Below are 10,656 nucleotides of genomic sequence, written 5' to 3'. Positions count from 1 at the left end.
CTATGTATTCACATAATACACCATACAGCTACAAAGAGAGAGAGACTGAACAAAAACACTTTTTTTTACATACTGCATCCTTGACATGAAAAATAAAGAACCAAGAACAACCCTAAAACTCAAAAAGGAATGTAGCTGCCAGTTGTGTAGGTTCATTTTCATGTTTTGTTGTTGTATGGGCCAGGGTCCAAGTCTATCCCAAATTTGGAGCGTGTTCATTAAATTAGGTGACTTTTAAAAGTGGGCCATACACAGTGAGATGCATGTGAGATGTGTGTGAAAGACAAAATATACAAGGTGTTAAGATAAAGAGGTTGAATAAAGGAAGTGCATGACTAGGGAGGGGAAGGGAAGGCAGTACACAATTGCTATTTTTGTATTGTTCAAATATCTTAGCATTCAGATTAACATGAACATGTACAACATACTTAAAAGATCATTTCAATAGCCTTTGGTACTTGCGCTGTACCAAGAGTGAAACCCAGATAACAGTCTTTGTAGAATATGATTCTATATCTCATTCTAGTTTAAATGACTTCAAGTACAATATGGAATGAATATTAATAGACATTGTAATCAACTGTTTGAATTACCCCGCCTCAAACCTTCTAAAAGAGATGGAATTTTGTAGCGTTGTAACAAAAGACTTCTCATAAAGTCAGCACCAGGGCAGCTTCTTCTCCTGTGAAACTGCTTTAATCAAAAGTATAGTTCTCTTGACATTCGAAGAGCTCAGAAAAATATTTGGGGTGATCATTTATCCCTCATAATTTTTTACACAGTGAATTTAAGATGTAGCATCATAGCACCTTCTGACCGACCCCACCCATCTCAGTACGTGTCTGCGAGGTGGTGCCTCTCATGAGAACCATGCACCAAACTCATGAGACATTTTAAAATTTACAAAGTTATTGAGATATAATGTACACTGTATTCCCTGCACCCTTTATTGCCCCCCCCCCCATCAGATAAACTCTTGTTAGTCCTGATTTGTGTGACATATAATAATAAACCTAACACTTGGTGTCATCCACATTGGTGTCATGACTTTAACGTCAAGCTTATTTCTTATTATGATAATTTGACTAGATTATAATGATCCAGATCTAAACAAGCAGGGAGGCAGTGTCATGCCTGATAGTCTAACACAACTGACAAAGATTATACAGGTATTAGCCATGAAAACATCAGCAATCGATTCACCTCGGACTGGCAACTACCAATAGGACCCTAAAGTACAATCTCTCAATTAGTTCTGAGGGTTAAGCTTTCAAGGGTAACTATCCTGTAAGTATAATAGTAGTAGTTTAACAGTTTGAGAAATATGCTTATTTGCTTTCTAGCAAAATGTTGGTTAAGAAGAATGATTCCAAATTCATGTCTGTTTTCTATAGATGAAAATAAAGCCAGCAGGCAGCAAGTGTAGCTTAGCCAAAGCTAACCTGCTGTTAGTTCTAGCTATTTACCATACAGACATAAGATCTAAAGCTTTGCAAGAAAGTAAAAAGCATTTCCCCAAAAGTCCAACTATTCCTTTAAATAACATGCACATAGCAGGTTTATAGCTACCTGCTTAAATGTGTACTTGAGCACCACAGACATTTTTGGCTTTTTTTAAGGCTTAAATTGAAATTTGATATTGCCTTAAATTTTTAGCAAGAAGGTTTCTAAAGCCCCAAACCTCCAAAACATGTTTTCAAACAGACATGTTTTTCTAAATCTCCACAATTCATATCTTTTAATATAGGTCTTGGTCAGACAACTGTAACGGGGGGGTTCTCAAGTCATTTTGACTGTTGTCAGGTGTGTTTTCATATTACATAGGTGGGATACTGAACTTATTTTAAGAAACAGGTCTCTGTCAGTTACATGCTGACCGGGGTACAGTACTTACAGTATGAAACAAAAAGAGCAGTGTTACTAAGCACGCAGTTATACACAGCGCATTGGAAGTGCTGTTCACTGTTGTTAAGGGCTGTCAGAGACTTTGTAATTCCCCCTTGTCTTTCATGGTTTAGTTACTATCCTCACCAGTTAAATAATCTTACCTAAAAATTTTAATATTTACATTTTTTTATCTCTCTCTTGAGAAAATAAAAAAAAAACTAAGCTTCAAGTTGTCAATAATCGGCTCTTTCTTTTTGTCATTAAAATCAAGATTAAAAGTGCTTTTATAAATCTTTTCTTCTCTATGTACAATTTGTATTAGCTATATAGAAAAGATGAAACAAAAACCCATCAAAGACAATCATTATCATTACCATGTAGTAATAAATAAGTGTAAAAAAAAAAGCAGGTATAAATGAATGTGAAGATCTGGAGCACACAAAGGGACATATATGCATGACTCTCTGCCCTCAGTAGCAAGTTGTGATTGTGACCAGTGTCTCTACAGCATGAGGTAGAGAGCTGGAGACCCTCAGGAGAGGTAACAGGGTCTTTCACAGATGACCAGGGCTTTGACCCAAACAATCGCCCAGCAACCAGGAGTCAGCCTGGATGAAGTTCTGTTAGTCGCTCATTTTCATTTTCAACACATGCTGTGACTAGAACATGTCCATGACCGTTTAAACTGAATTGAGAAATAGTCACATGGTTGATGGAGAAAAAACAAGAATGAGTGATTTACAGGACAATTTCCAATCTATCAAATAGTCTCTCTCTTTGGCACGTCTCATTCACAGACAAACAAACACAATACACTCACACTTGCTTGCATGCACGCACGCACAGACACACACACACACACACACAAAGTGAGAGATTCAATGATTAAATGCATTTGCATTTGGAACCAACTCCCAGAAGCTACAGTAATTTTTCAAGGTCTCCCTTTATCTCTTAGTATAAACAGTTTTCTCTGTATTGTTCTCTCTGTACCAGGAATGCACTGAAATTACTATTCTTCCTGTACAGTGTACGTTGTTTGAGACAAAACCACCTTTGCCAGAATAAACTGCAAAAACACCTCAAAAGCAACTGGTTCTTGAGCCCAGTGACAGAGCTGCAACTACTGGGCGGCCACTGTGATAGGCTGGCTCTAGGGTGACAAGGTGCCTGTAGAAGGACACACCTTGCTCTGCTTGAAGATGAAAGCACCATGCAGAGGAAGGAGTGGGCCCTTCACATTAAATCAAGTGTAATAGGAGAGCACCAGAGTGTGTGTAGGAGCACCAAAGCACTGCTATCCCAACACTGTTTTCTTCTGCTCTAACCCTGGATGGGCTAACCAAAGGTATCTCCAGACTTCATTCACATTTGTGCCACAATGGGACAAAGATCAACTTTACCTTGTGCTGATTTGGTGAGGCCCATCCATGGTCAGGAACTAGGGGGTGAGACTCCCCTCTACTGGCCATGGATGGTTAAAGCAGCAAGGCAAGGCTCTACTGGCTTTGCAATGGAACTCAAGCACATCTTGTTTGTTTGTACACACCACTTTGAAATTGCAGTCATTGCTGCCCTCTAGAGTTTACACTGGGATGTGCTCACCCTTACATGGATGAATGTGGTAATAGCTCATCTGGGTCAAGTAGCATTTGCAAATAGTCACATGCATTTCAACTCTGGAATACCAGTTATGTACAGTTTTCCAAAAAGGAAAAGCTGACGAGCAAAGAAAACATTTGTAAGAGATGTCATACGTTACACTTATCTAGACAAATTTCCTGCACCTGTGTCTTAAAGCAACGATTCCTATCACTCTGGTATTACACCTTGATCAAAACAAAATATTTACTTGCAAATTCTACCTGAGCCAGATTTGAGCTTGAGCACCTGAAGTACAGCACCAAGTGCCACAAAGTGTAGCAGAATGAAAATCAATCAGAGCTGGAAGTTGAGCACCAGTCGAAAGCTGGAGGGGTGCAGGAGCAGAGGAGGAGCGAATCATCTGATGACAAGTTGTCACCCAATCTGATTTAAAGGACAACTGCAATTAATTTACCTTGGTCTTAATTTTCCTACAGGTTTGCGCCATGATGATTGTTCTCGTTTCTGACTTTAGAGCTTAGTTTAAGCCTTCTAGCGGATCTGCTCATCTGTAAACATTCACAACAGAAAGGCAATGTGCGACTTATGTGTTTGACAGTAGTGGGCTGGTTAACTGACTCAATGCCAGCGTGTAAGCTCTAAATTTCAACTAAACCATCTGGATATATTTGGAAAACTGGAGTCCGTGTTAATAGTAACTGAAATGATAAATCAAAGATATACACCTGTATATTGTCCATATAGTTGTATTTAGCTATAGCAAGCCTAGTGGAAAGACTTCTCATAGATAAAACATGATTACTGTGGTACTGATTTGCTGTCTTGCCAGGCAGACAATAGCCCCTCCTCTTAGTTTAACTGGAAGATTGACAAGAACAAAAATAAGGTACACCTTTTCCAAACATAGAAAGCAACTGTTTGAGTCTGGTCTCAAGACTCAAACTGATTGATTAAAAAATATATAACCAAAAACGATCACATCATTAATAATAACATTAATGAAAACAGCAATAATAAAAACAAACAAGTCTTCATTATAATAATACCTGTAATAACAACATTGACAGTAACAATAGCAATCATAATAATATTGATAATAATAGCAATAATTAGAATCATTAAAATTCTATAAACAAGAGAAAGCAATGGAGTTCCTCTCCGGGGCAGAGAGAGGAAGAGCACCACAGGCAGTGTGTCTGAACCCCAAACCACTGCCTGACATGAGGTAAAAAACAATAAAAATGTCCACTCCTCCAAGTGGACTGCAGAGGAGGCAGGATGGAGAGATGCCAGATTGCGATACGGCCGAGAAACATCCATCCTGCTCATTGCTCTCTCCAGCCCTGCATTACACCAATCTGTAGCTATGAGTCTGTGTGTGTCTGTCTGACCTCAGACAAAGTGGCTGTAGGGCCCAGTGAGGCGAGTGAAGGCATAGGGAGACACAGTAACCATAGAGGTGGTGTGGAACGTGGGGGCGAACTGTGTCACTGGCCCCTCCCTCTTGTCTTTAGATTGTCCAGGGCCTGGACTAGCACCTGCCACAGTAGTCCCCCACTTGCGTTTCTTCCCGAGGGCTTTGATTTCATCCTGCGAGAGACCAAGGAGAGCCGCTTCCTGTTGCCTCTGCAGAGCTCGTTCTGCCAGCAGTTTCATTTTGGCCTCCCACAGAGCCAGGCCATGCATGGGCTGGTTGAGGTTCTTGTGCTGGTAGAAGACCAGGGAGATGCGGGTGGGGTGGGAGCGATCTGGCTTTCTGATTGGAGTCGTAGCATGAAGTTCCCTCCGGGCACATTCAATCAGGATGGAGCCATGACCTGGTGCTACTGCTACACCACCAATGTTGGGATCCAAGAAGTTGTGCTCGCTGTCAGACCACACCTCTTCTTCATCCTGTTCGCAATGCTTTGTGTGCTCAATTTCACTTTCAGCCTGGCTGGGGTCCCAGCAGGCCTGATTAGACTGCTGCAAGGCATCAGGGAACAGACGGCCCTCAGGGGCAGGAGAAGGAGTACTGCCTGCCACTGAGCCACCGCAAGACTTCCAGGCCTTCTCTTGGAGCCCAAGGGGAGTGGAACACCGACTCTCCCCAGTCTTGGACCAGATCTTATCAGCGTAGGCTCCTGAAGGATTACTGTGCTTCAAACCAGGGCTAAATGCCGCATGCCCCATGGGCCAAGCATTCGGCTGAGGACTAGGGGCATGGCTGCCCCAGTGGCCAGGGGTACCTGGGCCTGGGTGTCCTGGCTGTGGTGTAAGTGAGCCTGAGTAAGAGGTGCGAGGCTGTGGTGTACCTGGGTGAGAGGTAACGGGGCTAGGACATGTGGAGCCGTGGGGTATGTTACCTGGGAGTGCTGTGCCTAAATGAGGGGACGGAGAAGTAGTTCCCTGGAGGGATGGTGACGGGGCAGGGGAAGCCATGAGAGCATTTGAACCAGGGTAAGATGTCCACTGCTGGGGGTAAGGAGAGGGCTGCCGCTGTGAGGGATGCTGGTGAAACTGTTGCTTTTCTGGGTTTAAAGATGAGGCTTCAGAACTTTGTTTAGAGTTTAAATGGCCATCCCAATTTGTAGGACCTATACTTCCATTAAGCTTGTGCCCTGGCCAGGCCGCAGACTGGGGGGTGTTACTAGTTGCTTTGACACTAGCTTGGCTCGGAACTGTGCCTTCATAGACTGGCAAATCCGTAGGCTCCTGTTTGATGACTGGAGTGGCTCTACTGGAGGGTTCAGAGGAGACAGAAGAAGGACGGGACTGGTTGTAGTCTGCAGACGGGGCATAAGCGCTGTGGTTTTGTTGGTTTGTTTGCTCTGGTTGGTTAGGGTACGACTGAGTCAGTCTGGCCTGAAGGCTCTGAATTTCTGGCTTTGTGTCAACCTTAATGGCTGCTTTAGGCAAAGAGCCATTTCGACCCTCGTAGGTCCTCAGCTTAGGGGGGAAAAGTGCATTAGGGGGGTAGTTGTAGTAGCCATAGTGCATTGCGGGCAAATTGGGGCAGTAACCATTTACTGGGTCTAGTGCAGAGGGCTGGCCAGTTGGGGTGAGGCCTCCCCTTGCATAGTAGGCAGGATGTGGGTAGATGGTGTTGAAGGAGTCTGGTGTCTGGACATTGTGTCCATCTACTGATCCATTGAAGGACTCCTTCTTGATGTTGGGCTTCACCTCATGTTTTATAAATGCTGAATGTTTGAAACAAAGGAGACACAAATTACAAACATCAAAGGTCAGTTTCTGTTTAAAAAGAAATAATTTTAGGTTTTAATCAGTTTCAATCGCCTTTGTGTTCGAGTTCTGTCACCCAGTGGCCACAGGATAATGTAAAAGTGTTGCATGCTAGCAGACGAGGTCTTGAGTCAACCAGTTTAAACTCATTTTTCCACAGTGTGGACAGCGTGTGAACATATTCAAAATACTTTATAAGATGATACTGTACAAAAAAAAATAAATCAACAACTAACCTTTATTGTCTTGGGGTTGAGGGGAAGCGGTGATGCAGACCTCAGCCTTGACAACTTTTTTGTCTGGTGTCTCCACAGCCTGCTGCATGAGTTTACTCTTTTTCTTCTCTGAGGCAGCCTTCTTGGCCTCCAGTCTGCGCTGTCGACAGGACTTGGCCGGTTCTGGCAACTTGCGTACTTCACGCCGAAATGACTGAAGCACCTGGATAGCCCCCGTCTGCATCTTGAGGCGTTGGGCCTCCTTACTTCCAAACTCATCCGTCAAAGAGATCTTGTAAAGAGGCAACACATGGAGCTGCTCATCGTCAGGAATCTCTCCCACCCTACGGTTATCCTCCTTAGTTAAGGTACACACCTAACAGACAGATGTACAGAGAACAAGATAGAATATAAACAGTGCCACACAAAAATGTATTCTTTCAGCTTATTTAGCTTAATCAAACAAACAAGAAAAACAAAAACAATATGGGCTATAATCATTTACAAATTGAGGTTATGGTAAGTGAACTGACCACTGTGCAACCATTGTAGAGGTTGTGCTGGTCCTTATGAGCGTGGGCACAGAAGTCCATGCAAGCAGTGACTCCAGAAAATGGCCGACCGTCCTTCAAGCCCAACCTACATTCTGGAGCTCTGCTCTCAAACTGGCACTGAGGTAGAGAATGAAGATGACATTAGAGACACACACACACAGCAGCTAGACTTTGCAGTTATCAGCACTTCACAGGTTTAATAATTCTTACTGTAATAGTAGCTTAAAGTGGAGTGGGACCCTGCCAGTGGATTGTTTTGTTTGTCTGTCTTTTTGTTAACCAGCAGGAAGTGTCATGTGACAGCAGAGATCTTGATTGTCTGATACAATCCTTGTGGCATAAAGTTATGAAACTGTGGAGAATTTGCCTGTTTGCCTGACCTGGTTACTGTAGGCCTGGGGGGCCAGCCTCCTGTACAAAGGAGCCACCTCAGTTGCCAGATGCTGGAAGTTATCCCTGAGTTTTTCCTCCTGACAAGAAAACACATGGATCACAAGTCAAAATAGAGACACAGGACTGTACAACACTATCTAAAAATTATTCAAGGTTAAACCTGAACTATAAAAGAAATTAAAACCTCAGCATGGATACAGTATATACCTACATAATACTATAAAACAAGTGGCTTTAATGTGATGAGTACCTCGTCAGGGTGATCTCCTTGTAGCCTGAACTTGCGTGGCATTTTGCTTCGGGCATATTTACAGCCATTAAAGTACATACTCCAGGAACAGCCAAAGGAGAAGGAAGCGCCACAAGTTTCAGGATCCTTGCCTTGGCACGCACAGGTACGACTGCAGGGGGAGACGGTGAGTGCGCTCTCAGCATAATGTCTGAATCATGTGTACCCTATGCATACTTTACATTACCTGTACACTGTACTGTATGTGAACGCATCTAAACGGACCATAAAATGATGGCAGCGAGATATGTTACACAGAGAGTTTGGGCAATATTTGAATCATTATTGTTACAACACATCATCTTAGCACACATGTCCACACATCTACTGAGGAAGATGCAATATCTAGATTTTTGTTTCATACACAAAAAGATTAGTCTTGATTAACTTTTTGACTGCAGAGTTCTTAAACCTTATCACAGAGTTTATGCATGAACCCTAACATTTAAATTCTCAAAAATAACTTTTCTTTTGCTTCCTTTATCACCAAAAGACCCACCATACAGGCAGTAAAGATACAGTAATTCATGCACACAATTTGCATGTTAAAAAACCAGTGTGGAAGAGCATCCATTAGTTACTCACTCATCATTGAGACCACAGCGTCGACTGGTAGGGTTGCCATATTTGGGAAGGGTGTCACTGAGCTCCCGGTACAGCTTGTCAGCCAGGGACTTTGGGACACCTTCCCAGGCCATAATGAGGATGATGATGACAGCATTGTCACAGTGGTGGCCTGCACGATGGCGCACCAGACACAGCAACTTCTCCTTATCGCTGCTACGACGAATCACCTGACAGGAAACAGAGCTCATCGTTATTTTACTGTAGATGTTACTTATCCAAGAGAGGTTAGATGTCTCTACCACTGACATCTTTATTTATGCTCATAAAATTATACTTCTCTGTTCTTGAAATTAAGCCTCAAAATAATGAAACTTTATATAAATATATGCCGTATATAAGGCTTCCTTGTTTGTTTTATATTACCTTCTTACTATCCCCTACCCCTCCCCCCCATCCTCCACACCCCAACATCCATTTCTGTTTCCAACAAACACACTTTTTAATCCATAAAGTCATTAGCCAGATATGTCAGAGGTGACACAGGAACCTTTTACAGTTAGACCCCCCTGCTGATTTATTGACTGTGGGTGACAAAGTTGGATGCCTCATTATACACACAGAGGAACACACACATACGACATAAATCTGTTGTTAACTGGCTATCATTGCTGTCAGGTGGGACATTAGTCCCAAAACACCTTTTTCTCTCTTTCAGTTGAAAATATTCAGGTTTTAACTGAGCTGCTGAGAGACTGTAATTTAAAAATCATCATTAATTTAAACCATAAAATAAAACCAAGAAGTGAAGTTGCAGTCCCTTACTTTGGAAATTATGCTTTACAAGTCATTTTCAAAAAAAGGTAGGTAGTGATGTGATGCTACTTACCCACTTAGCAATAGGACATCCTCGTGAACTCTTTCCCTCTTTGCCTGTGTACACCACCCTCTCAATCCGGATGGCATCCCCTTTTTCACCATACCTACACATGACAAGAAAAACAATGTGGTTGTTTAGATGTTAATGCACTTCAGCATTGGTGTTTGGAACAAAATGGCATCTGATTCCCGACTTCAGGGCAATGACACACCAAGCTAACACTTAAGTAGCCCACACATGCTGTTGTCTTTTCTGTGTTTCAGGGCCCAGAGGACCAACACACTGACCTCAAAGAACTGGCAACCAAAATTGGCTGATCAAATTCTTTTCATTGTTTACTTTGGCCTCGTATGGTGGTAAAAGTAGCTATAGAACATAACCCAAAGGCCACACCACCACAGCAGATCCTAACTGATGGCTTGGCATATCAAAACTATAGAAGATATTTTTCACAACTGTCCTCATTAGGAATTTTCTAACTTTTTACGCCAGCTATTGCTTGTACTTGTGTTGCTCTGAGTGTAGCAGTAGTAATACATATAAACTCTGACAAAGACAGGCCAAACTCTGCAGTTCTGGCTGCAGAAGCATTCACAAGGCTTTGCTGAGATTCACACAACCATGGCAGTAAACCAGAACCCACTAGCAGCTGCACAATGCCAGCCACAAGGTCCTCTCTTGAAGATACTGCTGGTGTTGGTGTCCAATAAATGATTATATTTGTGTACACGTTTTGTGCTCATTTGTTTTATGTGTTTATGTTTATGTGTCTATGAACACCTCAAGCATTAGGATTGTAAAGACCGTCAGACTGCATTTCTGCAAGCCTCAGAGTGTGGAGGTGTGCAAAGATAAGAAGGGGTCAGAGGTTGTGCTGGGGTGGGGGTAGGTCATCAGAACTTGTCACATCTCACATCAGGTTCCTTCATTATACCTGCCATTGTGAAAACTTCAGCCCTGAGTTGATTTGGTGTGACAGCAAACACAAGGGGCTCCTGCTAAATAGAAATCACCCTAAGCTGGCTCAGAGACATTTTGGGGGAGTGA

At 42.6% G+C, this 10,656-nt stretch overlaps 1 protein-coding gene across 5 annotated transcripts in view; it reads right to left on the bottom strand.

The window, feature by feature from the left end:
• Positions 1-246: 246 nt before the first annotated feature.
• The window catches only part of tet3 (tet methylcytosine dioxygenase 3), a 31,062-nt gene continuing 20,652 nt past the window's right edge, over positions 247-10,656 (bottom strand). For all 5 annotated transcript variants that reach the window (XM_067520900.1, XM_067520897.1, XM_067520898.1 and 2 more), the window contains 7 exons: positions 9,619-9,712; positions 8,751-8,959; positions 8,127-8,277; positions 7,864-7,953; positions 7,463-7,600; positions 6,951-7,305; positions 247-6,671 (listed from right to left, as the gene is read on the bottom strand). In XM_067520900.1, coding sequence (XP_067377001.1) covers positions 4,885-6,671; positions 6,951-7,305; positions 7,463-7,600; positions 7,864-7,953; positions 8,127-8,277; positions 8,751-8,959; positions 9,619-9,712 — 2,824 coding nt within the window. In that variant the 3' untranslated portion in view covers positions 247-4,884. The remainder of the gene's footprint in view (positions 6,672-6,950; positions 7,306-7,462; positions 7,601-7,863; positions 7,954-8,126; positions 8,278-8,750; positions 8,960-9,618; positions 9,713-10,656) is intronic.

The sequence above is a fragment of the Channa argus genome, chromosome 11, assembly GCF_033026475.1.
Source record: "Channa argus isolate prfri chromosome 11, Channa argus male v1.0, whole genome shotgun sequence".
NCBI lineage: Eukaryota > Metazoa > Chordata > Actinopteri > Anabantiformes > Channidae > Channa > Channa argus.
Note: the sequence above shows the minus strand (reverse complement) of the source record. Positions and strands in the feature narration are given on the sequence as shown.